Source organism: Zingiber officinale, chromosome 1A (genome assembly GCF_018446385.1).
Source record: "Zingiber officinale cultivar Zhangliang chromosome 1A, Zo_v1.1, whole genome shotgun sequence".
NCBI lineage: Eukaryota > Viridiplantae > Streptophyta > Magnoliopsida > Zingiberales > Zingiberaceae > Zingiber > Zingiber officinale.
In genome coordinates, this window is record NC_055987.1 from 192,598,941 (window position 1) to 192,624,627 (window position 25,687).

General features: G+C 35.5%; 1 protein-coding gene across 5 annotated transcripts; it reads right to left on the reverse strand.

The window, feature by feature from the left end:
• Positions 1-2,345: 2,345 nt before the first annotated feature.
• On the reverse strand, positions 2,346-10,185 carry LOC122038947. Of its 5 annotated transcripts, none has more exons than XR_006127974.1 (7): positions 9,942-10,185; positions 7,950-8,003; positions 5,738-6,063; positions 5,536-5,662; positions 4,421-5,470; positions 4,281-4,314; positions 2,346-2,537 (listed from the first exon to the last, which is right to left on the reverse strand). XR_006127974.1 is itself a non-coding variant. In XM_042598927.1 (7 exons), the coding sequence occupies exons 3-5, from the start codon at positions 5,989-5,991 to the stop codon at positions 4,434-4,436; spliced, it is 831 nt and encodes a 276-aa protein (XP_042454861.1). In that variant the 5' UTR covers positions 5,992-6,063; positions 7,950-8,003; positions 9,942-10,185; the 3' UTR covers positions 2,346-2,537; positions 4,281-4,314; positions 4,421-4,433. The 5 variants fall into 5 exon arrangements, 1 of the variants encoding a protein (XP_042454861.1); XR_006127973.1 differs by having other exon boundaries at positions 4,421-4,883; positions 5,010-5,662; XM_042598927.1 differs by having other exon boundaries at positions 4,421-4,883.
• Positions 10,186-25,687: the final 15,502 nt, after the last annotated feature.

Below are 25,687 nucleotides of genomic sequence, written 5' to 3' on the forward strand. Positions count from 1 at the left end.
TGGGTAAGATCAGTCCGGCCCCATGAAAATTTTTCATCGCCCACTAGGATAAATCGGGAAGCAACAGGTAGCCCAGGAGCCTAGCATCCTTTGGTTGCATGCCCCATTTGAAGAAAAAATTCTTGCAAATTCGTCATATCTGGGGATCGAACCGTGGATACCTGGGTGATAACCTAAATACTTTACCCCTGCACTATAACCCCGGGGGGTACTTTTACTTTCTACAATGTACTTCGTCTAATTCAATTCAATCGAATGGAATTAGTCTGGTTGATTCAATTATTTTGTTAGGGTTGATTATATTGATCTGGTTGGGCCGATTGTGCATGACACTCCAATCTAAGCCCTTAGATTTGATTCAAACGGCCAAATCACTTTAGTGTGTGTGTTTTTTTTAAAAAAAATATTTATTTTTTTGTTAATCTAAGGTTAAGGTAATTAGATTTTGTCTTTAGGATTTAGGGGTTGAATTATAGTATTAAAGTTAAAAAAAAAAATAGGTGCTCATGGGGTGTGCGACATTTAAAGTATAATATTTAGGGTTTAGGATTTAAGAATTTTATGATTTAAAAACAAAGCAAAAAAATAAAACGTAAGAAAAAAAGTAGAATCTGGATTTGATCCAGACGTCTCGATTTGACAGTCGCACACCATCACACAACATTCGGTATTCAGCGTATCATGTATATATCATTTTTGATATGTTGCGTGATGTCGCTGTGCGACTGTGCGCGACACCCTGATCAGGGCACCATAATATTTTATAAGTTAAAATTAAACTCAAAATATTAGGAAATATATTGTTTGGAAAGGTTAACATTAATATAGGGGTGTATTCAATCAAGATATTGAATGACTTTCAATGATAACTTTTTATGGAGTTAATATATTTTTATTGACTTTTATAGAATCTCATATAGTCGTGAAAAGAATTCAATAGAGTTCTATAGAGTTTTTTTACAAGACTTTTAAAGACATTTATAAATTCCCTGAAAACGTGTGGATTTACGAGAAAAAAATTCTAAATTTCGTTATTGCTAATATGATAAATGTTACTCTATAAAAAAAATCAACTTTTATCTTGTTTTGGCTAAAAATAAATAGAGGATGACGTCTCACTTTGTAATTTAAAAAAAAAATAATATAATTTTAAATCTAATAATATTATAAAATTTTTAAATATTGTTATTTATAAGTTTGATCCAAATTATAATGAAAGGTTGGTAACCCTTTAATTTGATCAAACTTTTAATAAAGTGTTGAATTGTAAATTTGATAAGTAATAGAATTAATAATAATACCATTAATTTGATTAGTAATAATATTATTAAAATAAATAAATATAAATATATAAAATTTATTTAGGAATTTATAAATTTTAAATAAATTTTATAAAAAAAAATTTAGGGTCTAATTTCATTAAAGTTTATTAAATTATCTATTAATTAAATTGAGAATTAATTTGATTTATTAATATATAGTTTATATTAAAACTTAATGTTTAAGTTTCTCTTCCTTACACTACAAAAAATAAGGCATTCTGGGACAAATTTTGGAACGAATTTAAAAAAAAAAATCGTTGCAAAATTTTTTGGAACAAAATCAAGGACGGAAATTTTTTCGTCCCAAAATGGTTGATACCAACTTTTGGAACGAATTATAGTTTGTTGCAAATTTGGCAACGAATTTAGGGACGAAATTGGCGACGAATAAAATTTTCTTCCCCAAATTCGTTGCAAAAAAGTATACAAATTTGCAACAAAAATTGTTTTTGTTGCAAACTTAGGAATGAATTTGGGGACGAATTCACATAATTTTTTTTGCCAAATTTGTCTCTATTTTTGCAACAAATTTGGGGACGAATTCGGTGACAAATTATTTTTTGTTGCCAAATTTGTCCCTAATATTGCAACGAATTTGGAGACAAATTCGGTGACAAATTTTTTTTTTTTTGCCATTTTTGTTCTTAATTTTGCAACGAATAATAAATTTATTGCAAAATTGACAACAAATTTGGCAACAAAAACTTACCGACGATTTAAATTATCGTTGCCAAATTCGTTGATAAACTTCATAAGCATTTGATAAATTTTCGTCCCAGAATTCGTCCCAAATTCTGGGACGAAATCTGGGATGAAAATAATTTTGTCCCAAATTACGATAGAATTGGGACAAATCATTTTCGTCGCCAAATTCGTCCCTATATTAAATATTTTTTCCAGATTCAATTTATTTCTGCAATACAATCCATAAATACATAAACACCAAATTCAAATAACAAATAATATACATTCAACACATCCTAATTTCACATACAATATTAATAATTGAACTCAACTCATAATTCAACAAATATAAAGATCTCAACAAAGTTTACAAGATCCATCTTGTTCAAGCTTCTAGAAAATATTATACAAAGTTCAACAACCCAATACTTTATAAGTCCATCATCCATCCAAGAAGGTAAATAAACTAAGAATACATCAAGTCATCTTCGTCTGCCACAAAAGCTTTGCTCCCCATCAAATCTCCTTTGCCTACATAACAACAAACAAATAAACCAGATCATGTGTAACAAGAAAGATTGTAAATATGATACGATATGGCCATGTAACAAGAACGATTGGAAACAAGACATAACTGTGAAATTCCTTAAACATTCAAATAAATGCCCTATTTACCAACTATATGAATCATTCATGTCATAGCAACGGTAAATAAAATTATAAGAATTATTTTGAAGCTAAGTAGAAGTATCGTAACTATGATACAACCTAATATAATTGGCACATCATAGAGAGAGAGAGAGAGAGATCTTGTGAAGTATGGTATTAGGGTTCAAATTTCCTCACTTAGTTAACTTTATTTTTCATTTTAATTTGCTGAATTTATAGTTTTGTCTTTGGTTTAGTTGTGTTTTGGTGTTTAATGTAAACTAAAGGATGTTTAAAATAATTGTTCCTTTCATTGTGTTAACTAGTTGACAATTTCATATGATTAGTTTTAGCACATCTTTAACAACTCTTTGCAAAATATTAAGGTAGGAGGATGCATCGTTATCTAGTAAAGAATTTTAGAATGGTGTGATGTAATTTTAGATGAAATATAGAACTTTTATGTATCTATATAGTTTTGAGACTGTACATAGATCAAATTCAGAACTTTTATATATCTGAATATACCATAAAAATAATAATTAAAAAATATATAGTTTTCTATCCATTTTTCCTCTATGCAAAAGTTATTTAATTTATGATGGTGTTCTTTATTCTATAAATTGTAATTGCACCATTAGATAATAAAGTGGGTTGGATCAGTTCAATAATATTTTCACTAGGAATGACAACATCTTTGGTACCAACTTTGATAATGTCTTGTGGTATTTTTCTAGATTTAGAATTCTTTTAACCTTGCACGCTTTTGCTTATTTTCTGTTCTGGATGATTCTTGAAAACTCACTGATGCATAAAATAATAATCATGCTTCTGTGGTTTAAACATACATGTAACAATCTTAAAAGCATAGTTAACATGTGGATTTTTGTTACAAGTGTATGGATTTTATAAATCTTAGTTGATATATATGTCTTTTTTTGAGGGGACAAGAGAGATGCAAGAAGGACTTGACTTTGTTTCAATTAGAATGCCTTTTAATACGGAAAAGATGCATATCATGAAAAAAAGTTAATTTATGGTTTGATAGTACTAAATTCATATGTGTACAATTAATTTTGAAAATCTTAGTTGGTATAGTTTTTAGTTTCTTTTACATAGCTATATTATCTTATAATTCAGATGTGTATAAATAATTTTGAGATTTTGAACATAATATACCGATGGATTGAATGTAGTAAATATTTTATTGTCAAATGATTTTTTTTATGTTTAATTGTTATCTTAAATATTGTAAATAGACAACAATTTTCTTACAATGATAATGAGTTTTAACTATTGAAATTGTTATGATAATACCTATTTCACCATATCAATCAATATCTACAAATATTCTATGTCCATGTGACATGGAGAGAATGAAAGGTAATCTTAAAATTTCCTAACATATGAAAATAGCTCAAATGAAGAAAACACAAACTAGTTAAACTTAATTTGGTGATACTAGTCTTTTAGTACTCATGGTTACTTGGTTGCTAGGTAAACTGTAATCATAATTTGGAATTTGAACTAATAATGCAGTAGTAATAAATTTCAATAAAATAAAAGCAATTAGAAAAATAAATAAATAAATAAAATTAAAAGTTTAACATGTTACTTAATACTTACTTTTTTCTCCGACCTTTAGTTCGCCTCACCAACCCTGTTAAAAACAAATTGATAATATTAATTAAAATAAAAATTAGAAAAGTTAACAAACCATTGATTAATGTGTAAAACAGTAAACATGAGAAAAAAATTCATCATACATTATTAAAATCATCAAAAACCATCACCACCATCATCGTTATCATCGTAGGCATCATCATCGTCGTCATTGGGAGGATTCTGACTTTGAGCGGAGCTCAACTGAAGGTGTTGCATGATTAATTCTTGTTGTCGGCTCATATCTCTAACATCTTTCTCCAAATTAACCCGTTTTAGGTCTCTTTGCACCCTTTCTTGGTCTCTTTGCGATATTATTTCCTTCAGATGGCTAACCTCATCAGTCAAGGTATTTATTTGGGTCGTAAGTGCTGATGTGGAGGAAGAAGTTCCAACTAATCTTTGGGTTCTACTCAAGGAACTCATCCCCAATATCCTTCCCCCTTTTGGTCCTCCACTGGCCTCTAACCATAAACTCAAATTATTACCAACAGACTCCTCAGACTCCTGACTATCGATACCAGCTTGTGAGCATGTTTGGGCTAGCTCGAGTTGGTCATATTTTTCCTGTTTTGTAAACACATACGATATTGATTAGATATAATAGAAACACATATAATATTAAGACAATAATGGTACGTAACTAATTAAATTTAAACCATATATTAAGATAAAATAAATATTAATTCCAACCTTGACTACTTTTGCTCTCGCCCCACTCCATGTGTTATCTTTTTTTAAAAAAAGTGCGGGTGAAACTATCAATAAAAGAAGGCTCCTTCCCTATCTCCTTGGTCTAAAAAAACATTATTTCAAATAATAAAATAATTTAATATATATTAAAAATTTGTGAAAGAATGAAAAAATTACCATTCTCCGTCTATGCTCATCTATGTTAATGGAGCCTCCCACATATATAGCACTTGAGTCACTAGAATTGTGAGATTGATTCATTCTATTCAGGTCACTCCTTTGTTTACTCTCCTCCGTTGCCCAAAATATAGTGATCCTCTCCCAATTTTTTCAGTGATGAAGTTTGGCTTTTCCCCCCGATTCTTTGCGTGACTTAATACATGTCTAATGTGATCGCCACATTTCTTTTTAAATATTCTTTGTATCTCCATTTCGTCATTCGGGTCCCAATTATTTAAGCGCTGAAATAGAAATTTGTTTTATTATATAATAACTGTAAAATTGAAGTAAACTCAAGAAAATATACTTTGAATTCGCTCCACCAAAGTTGTTTTGTGGCTGGTGGAGTACTTGAATATGCCATAGAATCCCCTCCCCAATGGTTGTTCACGATTCTATTTATTTCTCGAACAACTTGTATCGGATTTTCAAATCTGCATTAAATTACAAAATAACGATGTTAAATAATTAAGATAAGCCTAACAAATAAAATATTTTATAGTACTTACGAATCACCGATGAGGACTAAAGAAGCTCTATCATTCCTAAACTCAGCAAATGAGTTTCTTGCTAAGTCAGGAGGATCTGAGTGGACAGGTAACTGCTCTGGGTATGATACTTGCAGCGGCGAATATGAAACCGGTGCAGAAGGTACATGAGATGGGCCCGGCTGATGAAGGGGTGGCATAAGTACACTGGCAGGGGAATATGATGCCGGTGGAGAAGACACATGGGATGGTCCTGCCTGAGTAGGGGGTGGCATAGGTTCACTGGCAGATGATGGATGTGTCTGGTCCTATAGTCGCCGTCTACGTCCACCACGTTGAAATATATGCTGGAAATTTCAATAATTTAATAAAGTTAATTACAGATCTGATACATAACAAAGGATAATTAAAAACTTACCATTTTTATGTAAAGATTCTGGAAAAGGGGGGAGGAGAAATTTATGAAATGTCACCTCTAATGACTTGTAGGAACAAATACAATGTGTTAACAGATAAAGTAAATCAAATTATAAAAGAGACAGTATATACAATAAAATATGAGAAATTTCTTTAAATAAGCTAACAAAACTTACTCATCATCAAAAATCAAAGTCATCATTGTCATTATCATCCTCCTCCTCCTCTTCCTCTTCCTCCTCCTCTTCCTCCTCCTCTCCTTCCTCCTCCTCCTCCTCCTCCTCCACCTCCACCTCCTCCTCCTCCTCCTCCTCCTCCTCCTCATCATCATCATTATCAATTTTACTTCTATCCACGTTTATTACTACACCGTTGGGATCTCGTAAAGTTAGAATAATATAATCCTCAGTCTGAAAGGTGTTTGAAACTTCCTCTTGTTGATATGCAATATTTTCCCAATGTGCCTCAATTTTTTTCGTGCTTTGGTTTTACAAACAGTCCACCAATCAATCTTATCGCGTTTCAAACTCGGATATGAAGAATAGAATACTTGAATTGTTTGTTGTGCCAACACAAATGGTTCATATCTCTTATAAAATCTCTTATGATTTATTTCAACTAAATTATAATGTGGATGCACTTTCATCCCTCTAACAGGGTCAAACCAGCGACACATAAATAATATAACTTGCATTTGTGGCCCTGGGTATTCTACTTCTATAATTTCATCCAACAAACCATAAAAATCATTGCTTGCACCTCCTTCATTGGATGACGATACGCACACCCCACTATTTATGGTATTCTTGCTCATTCCATAGTCTTGAGTATGAAAATTATATTCATTTATGAAATATGCTGGCCAAGTGAGTACGCATGAATTTGGACCCCATGACAGATGAATTAGCCATTCTTGCTCAAGGTGAGCTTGATTAGCTTGAACCTAAGGTCAAAACATAAATTATTAAAAGTATGCATATGTATCAACAAAATATAAATTTTTTACTTACATATGATTTGAACCATGCAGCAAATTCTTCTTCACAAAATCGATCGAATTCTTGTGTCGATAATTCAGAATATAAGTTGGTAAATATTCTACTCAAAAAAAACATATTGTTACACAAACAATTGAAAAAATAAAAATATATACTTACTCGTAATATGATGATACTTCTGGATAATTTAGTAAAATATATGTTTGAGCTGCCCGTCATTCTTTACTAGTTAAGTATATTTGTTTACATGATCCACTTGGTCGACCAAGGTAGTTAAAAATTGAAAATGAGGTAACATTTGGATCAATAGGACCCTCATCATTTTTGCCCGCTCTTCGCCTTTTGCATTGAACATGAGGTTCAAAATAATATGAAGCAAAAGTGGTGACTGTAACGACCACCCTTCTTACTACTACTACTACTACTCTCTAAGAGTGATCGTTACTTATCTACTACTCTACTTAACCGGTTTATTAAAAATCTCTAGGAAAACCCTACCGAAAAATTTCGGCAAAGTCTCCCCTGTACCGGTGACCATTTCCCATAATACAAGTATAATATACTCAGCCACAGGCGGCTGGAACATATATCTTCACAACCACGCAGTATAATATCACAAATAAAAGAAAGAAACTACCCTATCAATAGCAAACATCAATATCACTCCATCAATAGAACCCAACTACAAACGCGGAATAAACTTAAATACCATATTGACTCATAATAGCATTAAAAGAAAACTAAAGAACTCTAAACAGAAATGTCTTAATAATTCCTTAGCAAACTCTTGATCTCCCCATAGTCCAGCCATCACACACCTTCATCACCACCACCTTGTCGTCTTCCTTGCTAAATCTTTTCCTTTCCTTTATCTGCAGTAGGAGGAAGTGCAGTCTATAAGCATAAAGCTTAGTGAGCGCTATCTACTCATAAAAACTCGATATGCATTTATATAAATAAAAACATGCTAAAATTGAATGCTAACATATAAAACTACTCATGCTCATATATAGCAAAGGAATCATGCTAACTGAAATACTAAACATGTGTAGCTCATCATGCTCATAAACCAATAAAAGAAGAATACTAAACATGTAAAGCTACTAAACATGTAAAGCTAAACAGGCTCATAAGAATAAAACTATAACAGCATGCTGAAAGCAAATAAAACTAAACATGCTGAATAATCTAATAGCAAGAAACAAATAAAACTACTACTGCATGCTTCATATAACAAGAAACTAAACTTTCTAATTCTAAACATATTTGAAGCTTGTTTCATTTGTTTCAAAACTTATACTTTAATACTTCAAAATAATAATAAACTTCTTTTGGGCCCGGCATTGTACCAACTTTTTGCGCGCATCCTTAATAAGAGTCGAGGTAGCTAATCCCGAAACTACTAAGGAACTTCTAGGCCTTGTGCCTAGGGGCATCTTGGAGCCCATCCCTTGGACCTTGTGTCCGGTACATGCCCTTTAAAAGTAAAATACTTTTTTTTTTTAACTATAACTTCTTTATACTTGCCCTTACTTGGCATTTAAGTAAACACCTTGTGTGCGCTTTTGATATTCAATCTTCTGGAATTGAAATCAAGTCTAAACCTTAGTCTTTCTTGCTTATAGTTCTTAAAGATAGAAACTCATGCTTATGTAATAGCAAAGAAACTAATAACTGCATGCTCAAGATATTCTAATAGTAAAAGAGACTAGAAAGTATCACCGTGCACATCTAATGGCAAAGGGAACTGATCATGCTTAATTATTAGCAAATGGAAAATTTCTCATGCTTTACTAACAGCAAGTGAAAACTAAACAGCAAGGAAATAATCTAAACAGCATAGGAAAAAAAACTAAAATTGAGGTTCATGGCAGCATAACAAGGAAATCTAAATCAGGAAATCTAAATCTGAAATACTAACTATAAGGGTTGTTCAAACTTAAATCTAACAGCAATAAAGAAAACTAACTACATGCTCAAAATTTAATCAAGCTATCTTATGTTCATTGCTTATTAAAACCAACCCAAAACTAATAAAACTTGTAAAAGAAACATAAGCATTCTGAGCACAGTATCACCGTCTCATCAACCTCTTTAAACTCTGATTAAGGCTTTAATATTGTTATCTACTAAAAAGAATGCTGCTACTATCAAAAATTGATGCATGAACATTAGAACATATAAGGAACCAAAACATAAATCAATGCAAAATAATTCCTTAAACTACTCTTTTAATTCCAAACTATCCTAATGTTGTTCAAAACTTAAGCAAGGAAACCAAGCCATTAAAAGAAAAACCAACAGCACTCCCAAATAAGAGTGATCTACACCCATTGCATGGCACAAACCCAAATCTGATTTACTCAACAATAAAATGATCCCATAATCAACCTAGCAAATTCGGATTTAATGATCATAGCAGCAACTACTACAAGCAACTCGAAACCACAGAAAACTACACCACATGGCAAATACAAATGGTTCTTTATAGATTAGAGATCAATAATTTTGTATTAAGCTTTTGTTAAGTCTAACAGAAGGACTCTTCACAGATTAAGCTTCACAGAAAGATTTTGTCAAGCTTTTTAAAGTACACGGCAGCAAACCTTAAGCATCAAACTTCACAGGTTAACTCGAAATCAGGAATAAGCTAAATCCAAAAATCTAATCCAAACAAAAACCTCTTCATCTTCCTTAACCCTCTCGGCAGAAAACAAAATCCCTGATCATGCTTCCCAGTAAAACTCGAACAAACAAGAAAACACCAAACGAATCGGAACTACTCCTACTGCAGGTGAGAAGCAACTCACATCGCTGTTCTTGGACTTACAACCGGAGAAGGAGGGATCTAGGGTTCGGGTAACTCAAATTCCAGCGGCTCCTTGCATCCTCCGTGCTCCCTTCGACGAGGGTTCGTGAAGACAGGAAGAACCTCTTGGATCAAACCCTTGACCGGCCACCAAGACGAAACCCTAGCTTCTTCGTGTTTCCGCCCGAGAGAAGAACGGCGTCGCCGCGTGAGAAGAGAAGGAGATTTTTGAGAGAAAATTTTAGGTTTTCGAAATAAGATTTAAATCTTATACTTTAGGTTATTTTCGTTTCTAACTTTACCTTATATACTTGTTGCTGCATATCTGATCAGCAAAGACCGCTGGCGAAGTTGGTCCGTTGTGTTTTGCTCGAAGCCACAGGTCTGGGCTTCGATTCTCAGCCGCGCCCCTTTTATTTTCAATTTATTTTACTGTTCATAACTACTAGTTAAATATATATCGCTCCATATATGATTAACAAAAACCATGTAGCTCAGCTGGTTGGGCCGGTTTTGTTTGGGCCACAGATCGCAGATTCAAAACTCGCTGCAACCCATCTTTTTCCGAGTATTCTCTATTACTAACTTCTACATTATATATATTTTATTCCATATGTAAGTAACAAAACAACTACAGACCGGTTGGTTGGGCTGGGTTCGGCTGAGATTCGGCTCGGGTTAAGGTCTCGGGTTCGAGTCTCACCTTCAACGTTTTTTATCAAAACTTCTTTCTTTTTGTAACCCTACTAAACGACCTCCAAAAATTACATAAAAATACTCTAAAAATTCCTAAAAATCTCTAGAATATTTTAAAAATATTTTCAAATATTTTTATAGACTTTTAGAACTTAAAATAGGGAAAATTGGGTCGTTACAATTCCCCATACCTTATAAAAAGTTCGTCCTCGAACTTAGAATAGCTCTGGATACTTCTGTCTCATACTGTCCTCCCGTTCCCAAGTGACTTCCTCGTGCTTCTGGTTCTTCCAGATAACCTTCACTAGTGGCACTTCTTTATTTCTTAGTCTCTTGACTGTTCTGTCCACTATCTGATTCTTGGATCTGCACTGACTGAGGCTGAATCACTTGGCTCGGGTCATGGAGACACTTCTTTAGCATGGAGACATGAAATACATTGTGTATTGCTGACATGTCTTGTGGTAAGTCCAGCTTGTAAGTTACTTCCCCAATCCTTTCTGTAATTAGATAGGGTCCTACATAGCGAGGACTTAATTTGCCTTTCTTGCCAAATCTCATCACTCCCTTCATAGGAGCGACCTTGAGAAAGACTGAATCCCCTACTTGGAATTCAAGTGGCCTACGGCGTGTGTCAGGATAACTCTTCTGTCTACTCTGGGCAGTCTCAATTCTCTGTCTGATCTTCTAAATAGCCTGAGTAGTCTCATTTATCAGCTCTGTCTGAATGCCCAGCTCCACTTCCATTTCTCTTCTTTCACCTGCTTCTTGCCAGCAAATGGGTGATCTGTACTTCCTGCCATACAACGCTTCATATGGTGCCATTTTGATGGTGGCCTGATAGCTATTGTTGTAGGCAAATTCAACTAAGCACAGGTACTTGCACAAACTTTCCTTGAAATCTAGTGCACAAGCTCTGAGCATATCTTCTAGAATCTGATTTACTCGCTCTATCTGTCCATCAGTCTATAGATGGAAAGCTGTGCTAAACTTGAGTTTGGTGCCTAGTGCGTTCTGAACACACTCTCAAAAGTGAGAGGGGAAGCGCCCATCTCTATCAGAAACAATAGATTTAGGAACTCCGTGAAGTTTAATCACCTCTTTAACATACAGCTGTGCCAACTGCTCTATAGAGTGAGACACCCTGATGGCTAGAAAATGAGCAGACTTGGTCAATTTGTCCATTATCACCCATATCGCATCATATCCATTTGTGGTTCTTGGGAGACCTGTTATGAAGTCCATGGATATGTCTTCCCACTTCCACTCTGGTATAGGAAGAGGCTGTAGGACTCCTCCTGGTCTCTGGTGTTCTGCTTTGACCCTCTGACATGTCAGGCAGGTACTGACATATTTAGCTACATCTCTTTTGAGTCCAGACCACCAGAATCTTTGTTTCACGTCTTGATACATCTTGGTAGAACCAGGATGCATGGAGTATGGTGTGTTGTGAGCTTCTTCTAAGATCTTCTTCCTCAGTTCTTCATCATGGGGCACGCAAATGCGACTCCCCTGATAAAGAATTCCACTGTCTGATACTCGAAACTCCGAATTTCCTTCTTCTTGTATCCCTTGCTTGATCTTTTGGATATCAGGATCTTCACTTTGCTTTCTCTGTATATCCTCAAGCAGGGTAGACTCTAAGGTCAATGCGGAGAGTTATCCGTAAATAATTTCAAGTCCAAAATTTGACAACTCCTTCTGCGGTGGCAGAGCTAGTGATGACAAGGACATCAGGGATGCACTGGATTTTCTGCTGAGTGCATCTATCACTTTGTTAGCTTTGCTTGGGTGGTAGAGGATTTCACAGTCGTAATCTTTGGCCAACTCTAGCCACCTACGCTGTCTCATGTCTAAGTCCTTCTAAGTGAAAAAATACTTAAGACTCTGATGGTCTGTGAAGATTCTGCACTGGACTCCATACAGGTAGTGTCGCCAGAGTTTCAGTGCAAAGACCACAGCTGCCAGCTCAAGATCATGAGTGGGGTAGTTCTTCTCATAGTCTTTGAGTTGCCTGGAAGCATAATCTATAACTTTTCCTTCTTGCATGAGTACAGCTCCTAGGTCCATCTTGAAAGCATCACTGTAGATGTCAAAACTCTTGTCACTCTCTGGAACAGTCAGAATGGGAGCACTGGTCAGTCTCTTCTTCAACTCTTGGAAACTCTGCTCACATTTGTCTGACCATTCAAACTTCTTGTTCTTTCTAGTCAGGGTTATAAGTGGAGAGGCTATTCTGGAAAAGTCTTCCACGAATTTCCTGTAGTACCCAGCTAAACCAAGGAAGCTTCTGATCTCCCTGGCATTCTTGGGTCTCTTCCAATTGCTGACCGCTTCTACTTTGGTTGGATCTACTTGTATGTCTTCTCTAGAAACGATGTGACCTAGAAACGCTACCTGCTCCAACCAGAATTCGCACTTTGAGAATTTAGCATAGAGCTGCTTTTGTTGAAGGGTCTGCAGAACTATTCTCAAGTGCGTGTCATGCTCCTCTGGGGTTCTGGAATATATTAGAATGTCGTCGATGAACACAATGACAAATTTGTCAAGGTATTCTCTGAACACTCTGTTCATCAAGTCCATGAAAATTGCAGGTGCATTAGTCACACCAAAAGGCATGACTACGAACTCAATATATTATTTTAAAATTAAGGATGAGGATATATTTATGATTAAGAGAAAATTAGAAACTTATAGACTCTTGTTTCATGAAATTCTGACATCTGTAGATCTATATTTTAAGTTTTAAACACATATTCAAACATGCATTAAACACTAACATACTTAATTAATACTAAACTATTTATGTTTCACTAAATATGGACCTAACGATCTCAAAATTTTATAAAACAAGTTCTTATGGGTTCCTAATTTTCTCGTGATCTTAAAAATATCTTCATCCATAATTTTAACATATTATATTGAGTGCGGTGAATTTTTTATTACGAATTAGGTCATATTCATGTTAAAAAATCACCACACTTAATTATTAGGTTAAAATTCAGATTTAGGATATTTTTAAGATCATGAGAAAATTAGGAATTCATAGAAACTTGTTTCATGAAATTCCGAGATCATTAGGTCCATATTTAGGCCTTCCGAATGATTTTTCATTTATTTTTTATTTTTTTAAATCTGGGACGAATCCAGGATTTGTCCCAGAATCTGGGACGAATCCTGGATTCGTCCCAAATTTTGGGACGAATTCTGGGATTCATCCTAGATTTTGGGGTGAATCCAAGATTCATCCCAAATTTAAGAAAAATAAAAATTAAAAGAAAAATCATTCGGAAGGCCTAAATATAGACCTACCGATCTCGGAATTTTATGAAACAAGTTTCTATGGGTTCCTAATTTTCTCATGATCTTAAAAATATCTTCATCCATAATTTTAACATATTATTAAGCGCGGTGAATTTTTTATTATGAATTATGTTAAATTCGGATTAAAAAATCACCACACTAAATATATGAGGTTAAAATTATGAATGAAGATATTTTTAAGATCATGAGAAAATTATGAACCCATAGAAACTTATTTCATAAAATTATGAGATCGTTAAGTACATATTTAGGTCTTCCGAATGATTTTCCTTTTATTTTTTATTTTTTATTTTTTGTAATACTAAACTATCTATGTTTCACTAAATATGGACCTAACGATCTCGGAATTTCATGAAATAAGTTTCTATGGGTTCCTAATTTTCTTATAATCTTAAAAATATCTTCATCCATAATTTTAACATATTATATTAAGTGCGGTAAATTTTTAATTATGAATTAGGTCATATTCATGTTAAAAAATCACCACATTCAATATATTAGGTTAAAATTTAGATTTAGGATATTTTTAAGATCACGAGAAAATTAGAAATCCATATAAACTTGTTTCATGAAATTCCGAGATCATTAGGTCCATATTTAAGCCTTCCAAATAAATTTTCTTTTATTTTTTATTTTTCTTAAATTTTAGACGAATCTAGCCTAAATATAGACCTAACGATCTCAGAATTTCATGAAACAAGTTTCTATGGATTTCTAATTTTCTCGTGATCTTAAAAATATTTTCATCCATAATTTTAACATACTATATTAAATGCAGTGAATTTTTTATTATGAATTAGGTCAAATTCGGGTTAAAAAATCATCATACTAAATATATGAGGTTAAAATTATGGATGAAGATATTTTTAAGATCATAAGAAAATTAGAAACTCATAAAACTTGTTTCATAAAATTTTGAGATCGTTAGGTCCATATTTAGGCCTTCCAAATGATTTGTCTTTTATTTTTTATTTTTCTTAAATTTGGGACGAATTCCGGATTCGTCCCAAAATCTGGGACGAATCCTGGATTCGTCCCAGATTTTGGCCCATTTTTTCTTTTTTTTTCTTAAAAAAAATTTCGATTCTGGAACGAATCCTAGATTCGTTCTGGAATTTGGGACGACGAATCCTGGATTCGTCAAAGAATCTGGGACGAATTTTGCAACGAAAATAATGTTCGTTGGGAATTTGCGACGAAAATATTTTGTTGCAGATTTCGTTTCTAATTTGGATCAAATTTTGTGTTTGTTGCCAAAATTGTTGCGATTTTGGGACGAAAATTTTTCATCCCAAACTTTCGTCCCTAAATTATTATTTTTTTGTAGTGTTATACGCACAACGCCATCGTCTAAATCGACTTCGACTTCGACCTACTCGCAAATAGCCGACGGAAGCATTGTCGGTCGCCTCAAACAATTTTGCTATCTATTTTCCTCCTTTCCGATGTACCGCAGGCTTCACCGGATGACACTCCTCATTCTTTCCCATTAAGAGCAACCTAAGAAAAATCTCCGCCGACAGTCCATCGTCGTGAGCCACCATCAAAGAAAAGGCTATAAGTGGCTGCAGTCTCATTCCGACCGTTCCGATGCATTCTGTTGTCATTATAACGTCGAAGAATGACATTTCAATAATGAAAAATAATCTTTAATTGATTTTAATCAATTGAGATTTATTATATTTGATATTACAATCAAGATCGACATGAATCAAATAGTAAAAATAATATTCTCAAGTCTATTATATTATTATATTATGTCATATTTAATCTTTCTATTATTATTTTGGACAACTTGTATAAATAAGTCTATTGGCTTTATAATAATATTATCAAAAACTTTATGATATTTCTTTCCTCTACATATTAATATTAATTTTTATATGGTATCAGAGTCAAGTTTTGTTTCTCTCAAATTTTTTTCTTTCGAATTATTATTACAGCAGCTAAAAGAGTTTTCTATATGCTAATTTGATATTATCGATTACAGTACGGCAACCTCAGAAACTTCAACGACTACTTGCGTAACTTTTCTTCATCTTTTATCAACAACTTTTTTTCGTCGACGACAGTAATTTTTGATAACATCAATCGTAGCAAGACATAGTTACTATTTGTTCTTATTTTGTTTTATTTTTCTGCCCGATTTTTTTTCTCTCGTTCGTTCGTTTTTCAAAAAAAAAAAACAAAACATAAACAAAAAAAATGAAACAGATAAAAAAAACGAGAGAGAAAATAACCGAAACAAAGGAAGAAAAAGAAAAAAATGAAAAAAAAAGAGAGAGAGAGAAAAACAATAGAGAGAGATAAGGAAAAAAATATCTTCTTTCCATTCACACCTCTTCGTCATCACAAAGTACTGTTTTCTTTATTCCTATGGTTCCTTCTTTTTTCCGTTAAATTTGACCATGATAACTATTTACTATGGAAATTACAATTTCTTCCTTTACTTTGTGTTCATGATTTATTTGGTCATGTTGATGATACTTTATTCCCATCTCGAAAAGATGATTCATCCTATACTATGTGGTTTAAGAAAAGATCAATTAGTCTTTACTTGGTTAATCTCATCAATTACTGAGTCTATACTTCCCATACTTGTTGGGCTCAATACTTCGCGTTAGGTTTAGAAGCTCTTAACCATTCTTTTGCATCCCACTCTCAAACTCGAGTTCTACAACTTCGTCTATAATTACAGTCTGTGCAATAGGAGATGCTTCTATTAATGACTATATGCAATCGATCAAGATTATTACCAATAACCTAGCTGCAATTGGATATCCGATCTCTAATCTAGAACAATTAATGCATGTTTTTGAAGGTTTAGGTCCTCAATATGATAGCTTTGTTCCCAGTGTGACGACTCGCATGGATTAAATGTCACTAGAAACTCTTCATGGTATGTTATCCTCTCATGAAAGGCTTTTACAAATACAATATCAAAGGATGTCAGATTCTTTGTTGTGGGTGCAACCTTTGGTCAAGGTTGACCTGGTTGACCCAACTTGAGTTGACCTGACTCGAAATATATTTTGATGTTTGACAAGAATAGGAACTTGGGGGATTGTGGGTGCAACCTTTAGTCAAGGTTGACCCGACTTGAGTTGACCTGATTCGGGAAAAGTCCAAGTATGGAGACTTGGCACGGAAAGGTCCAAACAGGGAGCTTGGCACGGGAAAAGTCCAAGTATAGAGACTTGGCACGGAAAAGTCCAAGCAGGGAACTTGGCACCAGAAAAGTCCAAGCAGGGATCTTGGCACGGGAAAAGTCCAAGTATGGAGACTTGGAACGGAAAAGTCCAAGCAGAGAGCTTGGCACGGGAAAAGTCCAAGCAGGGAGCTGGGCACGGGGAAAAGTCCAAGTATGGAAGCTTGGCATGGGAGGTCAGAGAGGGCTCGGTAGCTCGTTCTCTGGACTAGGTCAAAGAGGGCTCGGTAGCTCGTTCTCCGGACTAAGTCAGAGAGGGCTCGGTAGCTCGTTCTCTGGACCGGACGAAGTTGGAGAGGGCTCGGTAGCTCTTTCTCCGGACTAGGTCAGAGAGGGCTCGGTAGCTCGTTCTCTGGACTAGGTCAGAGAGGGCTCGGTAGCTCGTTCTCTGGACCGGACGTGGAAGTCGGAGAGGGCTCGGTAGCTCGTTCTCTGGACTAGGTCAGAGAGGGCTCGGTAGCTCATTCTCTAGATCAGGAAGGCTTTAGGGTTTAAGGTTGGGAAATTGGATCGGTCTGCTGATCGATCCAGTGATACTATGGGTATCTGGATCGGTCTGCTGACCGATCCAGTGATACACTGATTCTCACTGTGGGTCATCTGATCGGTCTGGTGACCGATCAGTAACCAAACAGATTGGGAGAAGGAATAGGAGGGATCGGTCTGTGGACCGATCCACCTATGGCCTGATCGGTCCACAAACCGATCAAGGCTCGGCAACAACTCTCTGTGAGAGTTGGGATCGGTCTGGGGACCGATCAGCCTAGGGCCTGATCGGTCCCATGACCAATCAGAGCCATCCTGGACCGATCAGGGTGGAGCCTGATCGGTCCAGGCCTAACCGTTGAGACACAACGGCTAGATTTCTGTCTTCTTCTTCCTCCTTGCGATCTGAGCTTTGTTGAGCTCTCCACTGTTGAAGCTTCGTGTGAGCTTCCCTCGGCTGGACTCCAACTGATCAGTTGCTGCTGTGGTTGGCATCCGTGAAGTTGCTGCTTCATCAACAATCGACGAGAAGACAAGCAAACCAGTGTTTTTACATTCATATTGTTTTTGGCTTCTTGCTGTATTTCTTGTACTCTGATCTTGCTATTGCAAGAGAAATTGTGGTGAGGTTTCTCCACCCAGAAGGAGTTTTCATTAGCCGATTTTCCGGGGTCTCATCCACCGACTGATTGATAGGATTCGTCCACCTTACGGACACGCCGAGGAGTAGGAGTATCATCTCCGAACCTCGTTATATCGTCATATTTGAGGTTTGATCTTCTCCATTTTCGTTTCTACTTTTTATTTCCGCTGCGCTAACTCAAATTATAGGAAGAAACGAGAATTTGGGGTCGGCTATTCACACCCCCCTTCTCTAGCCGCGTCCGAAGGTCCTAACATTTGTCTCTATTGGCACACATGATTAGTAAAACTCCATAACCTGATCAACATAATCAGCCTCCTCCCCAACATGGTCATCAAAATCAGATTGGAGGTTTCAGAGGTCGAGGTCAAGGTTGAGGACGCTGTCAGATTTGCTTTAATTATGGTCATTATGCTCAAAATTGTTATAAAAGATATGATTCAAATTTTAAAGGAGGATCTGTATCATCAAATTGACCCCCTCCCTCATCTTGGTAATCTAGTACTTAATCATCTCATTCTGGAGCATTTTCACTTTCCATTCCTCCTAATGCAACATCATCAGTTCCTGAAACCCCAAGATGGCATCCGGATTCTAGAGCGACTCATCATGTTACACCAGAATATGATATTCTTACAGAAGCTTCGTCTTATCATGGACCTAATGTGGTACAAATAGGCAATGACTCAAGTTTGCAAATTGTTCACATTAGAAACACATCCTTTCATTCATGTGGTCGTACTTTTCACATGCGCAACACTCTTCATGTTTCTTCTATCACTAAAAATTTACTTTCCGTACGTCAATTTACTCTTGATAATAATATGTTTTTTGAATTTCATCCTCATCATTGTCTTGTGAAGGATCCCACGACAGGAACTATTCTACTCAAAGGGGACACTAAAAACGGTCTTTATCATCTTCAACCCACTTCTCTCAAAACATTTATTAGAGAACGCATAGACAAAATCTCTTGGCATGCACGTCTTGGACATCCGTCTCTACGTCTTGTTCAGGACATTATTAATCATTTTGGTTTACCAACTTATTTAGCATCATCATCTCATTTATATGAAGCTTGTATAAAAGCAAAATCTCATAAAATAACTTTTGTATCATCTACTCATAACTCTAGCTTTTCTTTAAAAATTATTGACTCTGATATATAATGTCCTGCTCCTATTCTTTCTAATCAAGGTTTTATTTACTATGTTATTTTTATTGATAACTTTAGCAAGTTCACTTGAATTTTTCCTATGAAAAAAAAAATCTGATATCTTCAATATTTTTTGTCGTTTTCAAAAGCATGTTGAATGTTATTTTGATCGTAAAATACTCTCACTTCATTCTGATTGGGGTGGAGAGTATCAAGTGCTTCATCGTCATCTTACTTCCTCTAACATCCTTCATCAAGCCTCTTGTTCCCACACTCTTGAACAAAATGGATCGGCCGAAAGAAAACATCGTCATATGGTTGAAACTGCCTTAGCTTTTCTTAATCATACATCAGTTCCACTTAAATTTTGGGATGATGTCGTCCAAACCACAATATACCTTATTAATCATTTATCCACTCCACTACTTCAAAATAAGTGTCTCTTGAAAAGACTTTATAATCGTCTTCCAAATTACTCTTTCTTTCATATATTTGGTTGCGCATATTATCCTTGGCTACGATCTTACTCTAAATACAAGTTAAACCCTCTCTCTCTACAATGTGTTTTTCTTAGATATAACAATTTACATCACGAGTACCGTTGCCTTCATATTTTGACTGGACAGATATATATTTCTCGACATGTTACTTTTGATGAATCTTTTTTTTTTCCGTTTGCAGTTGCTACCTCGGATCCTCTTTCAGATAATCACGGCACCTATCTAATATCATCAAGTAATATATTAAAAGCCCCACATAATGATTCATCAGGACATATTGTAAGTACAAGGAGGGATGGTATCTTGAGTCCTGCTCCTTCTCCATAAATTTTTGTAGACTCAGCATCTAATGGTGATCCACTCTCTAGTTCTGATTCTCATCCGTCTAACCACACATCTCCGAATAGCTTTGATGATGATACTCCTCGGTGAATGCTTCCTTTAAGCGATATTTATGCACGATGTCAACCAATTTCCACTCATTATCCTCTTCCACGTGCTCTTATTATTTTTTCAAATTTTGTTGAACCTTCTAGTTTTACACAGGCAGTCAAAGATCCAAATTGACATACTGTGTGACTATAAAATTTGATGCTCCTTTTCACAATGTAACCTGGAGCTTAGTTCTTCGTACTCCACCTATGAATATTGTGGGCTCTAAATGGATTTACCGAATTAAGTATCGTGCAGATGATTCTATTAAATATTACAAAGTTCGCCTTGTTGCTAAAGACTTTAATCAGCATTCAGGTATTGACTTCAATGATACTTTTAGTCTAGTCGTCAAAATTATAACTATCAGATTACTACTATCTATAGTTGTTAGCTCCAATTGGTCAATACGACAATTAGATATTTCCAATGCTTTCCTTTATGGACACCTTGAAGAAACTGTCTATATGGAGCAACCTCCTGGATTCATTCACCCGCAACTTCCAACACATATGTGTCAACATCAGAAATATATATATGCTTTTCGACAAGCACCTCGTGCATGGTTTCATCGTCTATCAACCTGGCTTCATACTCAGGGATTTTCTAGCTTAAAAACAGATTCTTCCCTATTCTAAAAATGTAATGAGGAATTTTCAATATTTGTTCTGATTTATGTGGATGATATATTAATAACTAGTAGTGATCAAAACGACATTATTACTTTACTCCATCTTCTTCGTCAAGTGTTTCCTATTCGGGATCTTGGCAATACTCGTTTTTTCTTTGGCATAGAGTTTCTTTCACATTCTGAATGTTGTCTTCTCTTTCAGAACAAATATATTATTGGACTTCTATAACGAGCTAAAATGGATGGTGCACGTCCTATCTCCACAGCAATCATTGAGGGTGGCTCCACTGCACTTTCATCCTCCTCTTTAATGTCTGGCCCCTAAATCTACCGTAATATTGTTGGTGTCCTATAGTATGTCATAATTACATGACCCGATATTGCTTTCGTTGTGAATCGTGCATGTCAATTTATGCATGCTCCCATAGAACATTATTGGAAAGGCGTTAAAAGAATTTTTCGATATCTCAAAGGCACTATTCTACATGGTCTTTTTTTATATCGTCAGTCCTCACGAGAGTTGATTGTCTACAATGATGCAAATTGGGTTGGATCTCCCAAAGATAGACGTTCTACTAGTGGATATACTATCAAATATGATTGTTCAAATTTTACCGTTTATGAAAATTTAGAATCTCATGAAAATATGTTGGACCATGTTAGGGCATATCCCCTAGTCCACAAAAAAGTGGATTGGGGATGAACCACTTGTAATTGCGGTCGGATCAGGGCTACGATCTAGTCATAATTGATTGCGATCCCTTCCTGGGTTCATCGTCCCCTTAGATTGTAGTTTGGATCGAGACGGACAGTCGGAGGCCACCCGCCTCCGAGTGTTGAAGAAAAGAAGAGTATGACATTTTGGTGGTAGTTCTCTAGGCCAAGAGTGTAAACTCTTTCTATTTATGAGTGTTGATATTTATAGGTTCAAAATGGCACATGCTAACCCATGGACGCTTGTTGGCTCCCTAGTCATTGACCTATGCTAGCTGAGGCAGCCTGTTATGCGCCCCATATCCATTGACATGCTGAGTCGATCCCTGTCCATTATTTTCAAACCAAAATTTAGACTTGATTGAGTCAGCACCATGCTCATATACGATAGACACACATAAAGATGGTATTTTATGCTTGTACCAATCCCATTTTTTTCTGAAGACCTTCCTATTCTTTCTGCAACTACTGAAAAAAAAAACTTCAATTGTCTCTTGCTTGCATGTGTCATCCTTGCTTGATGCTTCTGCATTGTGCCATTTTATGAAGAAGCCCGAGTTTTATATTCCTTACTTTGTGTCATCACTTAAACATTATTTGTGCAGGATTGGCTGCAGAATTCCCAATGTAATACTAGCAATATCCTCAGGTGTTAATCAATTTGTTGTGACATCTATTATAAAATAGGCATGCAGATTTAGGTAATATTGGTGAATCATTGGCTACATTTGAGGATTTCACTGTTACAATTACAAACATTGGTGACAGAGAGATAAAGGTTAAGTTCATGTTCTTTTATTTCCTATGTGCACTTTTTTTTTTGGTGAAATTGCTTTCTTTTATGGATTTATATTGTTTCCAAATTATTTGAGTGTCATATTTAACTTTTCATTTGCTTATCATGATTGAGCTAATTGTTGGAGCATACAAACTCAGAATAAAATGATGTGACTTTGGAAGCGGATCAGAGTTGATGCATCTGGTGCTAGAACTCAGGCTATTTTTGATAATATTTTCTCAAAGTTAGTTGCTGCTGCACAACCAATTCCTGGTTTTGGGAGAGTGAAAGGAGGTTAATATTCCATTACAAACTTTTTAATTGTTCATTTTATATCAATATTTGAGCGATTCTCTAATCTTGATTCACTTTTTATCAATAGAAATCATTTTCTGCACTTATTAGTTCTGCACTGGTGCATGTTTCTCTTTCTTCCTCTTCATTGTACTGTAGTCAATGAATTTTATTTATTTTTCAAATTGGTGATCATAACATAATTATTACAAAAATCCTTAAGTTCATTTAACTATTGGATAATAATATATTCAATGCAAAATGCTTAGTCATATTTTTTCCTTACCTACTGATTCAAGAATGAAAATGCGAGACCGAATAAAAACTTCTTTTCCTTTTAAGCTTAGTACACACTTCCTTCTATCTTATGCTTTATTTCAATTGATTTTTGCGTAATGATCTGAAGTTTTCTTGAACAAGATCACTGACTTGTATTTCTTTTGGTTCTCATTGTTCATTGCTCCTGGGGAAAATGCTTCAAACTATTAGGGCGTGTTTGGTTCGGGGTTATCGCTGATAACCTTAGTTGGTTATCAAAGATAATCTTGTTTGGTTTATAATTGGTGATTCCTGGTGATGCAACATTCCCGTCACATCAACAAGTAGGGAATAGAACCAGGAATCACAAAACCTTGAAAATCTTAGGTTTTCTACGATTCCGGGGTTATCAATATTTTTTCTCAAAATTACCCTTCGAATCACATGGGGCTTTCCTCAAGGCCAGCGCCCTTACCGTAGATTGTTCGCGCGGCACCGAACTCCCCCGCAGCGTGCCCTAGCTTCCCCCCTGCGGCGCCGAACTCCTTCCCGAGTCTTCATCGCGCGGCCTCCCTCACCCCCGAGCCTTCACCTTGCGCCGGCGGACTCTCCTCCTCAACGGAACTCCTTCCTTCCCTCTCCCTCTCGTGAGATCCCACACCCTCGCCGACCTCTTCTCCTCCGTTGACGGAGCTTGTCCAGTGGATGTTCTTCCTTTTGAATCGTCGACCGTGGCCCTTCTCCACCGATCTCGCTTCTTCGCCGGTGCAAAGCCACCATAGCCAACTGCTAGGGACCAACATCTATTGCTGTGGGACGCCGTTTTCCCCCTCCAAGCCCGAACCCTAGCTTCGATTTCTCGTCACCATCCCTACGGGTTCCAACCGAATTGAAGAAGCCGAAGCCGAAGCCAAGCATATGTCTTTGCTTCTTCATGGAGTTTTCCTGGTTTTCTGCTTCGGATTTAGGAGGTCTTCAAATGGTTTTTGATGTTGTTTTACTTCAATTTAGTGGGATTTTGAACAGGTGTTGAGTTTTTTTTGTATTAAGTTGATGAACGGTTTGAAGGAGTTGATGATGTGAATAGGTGTTGGGTACATAAGGACCAAGTGGTTCTCCGCTTACCATTGTGCAGCCGCCGTGGAAGAAGCCGAAGCCAAGGACAACTCCGTCGAGGAAGCGACGACGGCGGCAATAGAGGTGGTGGGCTCACCGTGGACGACGGTGCCAGCGAGGCCAAAGTCGGGGGATAAGTTTCTCACCGAACTTGTTTTGGCCTTGCAAAAAATAAATACTTATTTTTTTTAATATATTTTTGGATTTTATTTTGAGTGAAATAATAACGTGAGAGTTAATATTTTTCCTTATTATCTTAGATTTTATATAAATGCTTAATATTAAGAAAATGAAAGATTTTGAACGAAATTTAATCGATCTAAATGTATAACGTTGATAATATATGCAACTACTATTTATTAAGCTATAAAAAAAAGCTCTTCTTTTTTAATAATATTTTCAACAACTATTTAAACCAGGGGTAATATAGTAAATGTCAAGTTAGATTATACCATTACCTAGTTGAACCAAACAAGGTTAAGATTATGTTTTGTTCTCCCATAACCTTGGTTATGTGATTACCTGATAATCACATAACCAAGATTATAAATGATAACTTGAACCAAACGCACCCTTAGGGAAGACTCATGATGTAAGTTAGTTATAACTTTTTAACTTTTTCGTTGATCGAGATTCTATTGGAGTAATCTGAGATAGCTTCTCTTCTGTATATAGGATGTCTTCTGTTTTTTTTGTATGGTTTTCACGTCATTCCCCGATGGCTTTGGTTTTCACATTACATTTAGATTGGTTTGCAATTCTTCAAATGTGAAAACCATATATTCCTGTCCAGCAAAATCTTCATGCTCCGGCCTGGGGCATGACCTTCAAGTTTTTGAATGTTCAAGTTTATTTGATAAGTGAATCGAGTCAAGTCGAGCCTAAAATGAATTAAGTCAAATGATTGTTTAAGTTTAATTTGATTTATTTTTTATTAACTTGAGCTTGATTTAAGTTTGGTTTGAATTTAATTCGTTTAGATGTTATCGAATTCTCAAGTTAAGTTTATTTGATTGTTTGAAATTTTTATTTGTTTGATTAATTAATGAGTTTGATAATTTATTTATTTTTTTTATGGATATTATTGATAAATATTATTTATGAATATTAATGAGTTCAACATATGAGTTTTAATTTTATTTTTATTTAATTTAATGAGTTGTTTAAATTTATGTATTTAATTAATCTCATATATATTGAACATTCGATTTGCCCTATCCTTTCAAGCTTGCCTTGCCTTCACAGACACACTCGAGTGCACAGATTGAAATCTGTCCTCATCAAACATGTAGACATACGGCGTTGGCCCCGTCGCACTCAGTCGAGATCCTCTGGTCCGTAAATTACAGACCAAGGGATTGTCATCACAAGCACAAGCGACGGGAGTCGGTCCCCACACAACCACACACAAGCACCAACGGTGGCCGTCCCCACACAGCCTGTCTTTCCTTCCTGAGTTTCTCTTCCCTTTCTCCAAATTATTTTCTTTTCCCTTATAATGGATATTAAAA

Excerpts from the sequence above, each read along its gene's own strand:
- LOC122038947 (XM_042598927.1), bottom strand. The coding sequence starts at position 5,991 with ATGCCACCCCCTACTCAGGCAGGACCATCCCATGTGTCTTCTCCACCG. Across the intron at positions 5,663-5,737 it reads TTAGTCCTCATCGGTGATTC|ATTTGAAAATCCGATACAAG; the intron begins GTAAGTACTATA and ends AATTTAATGCAG. Across the intron at positions 4,884-5,535 it reads TTTGGTGGAGCGAATTCAAA|GAAAAATATGACCAACTCGA; the intron begins GTATATTTTCTT and ends TTTACAAAACAG.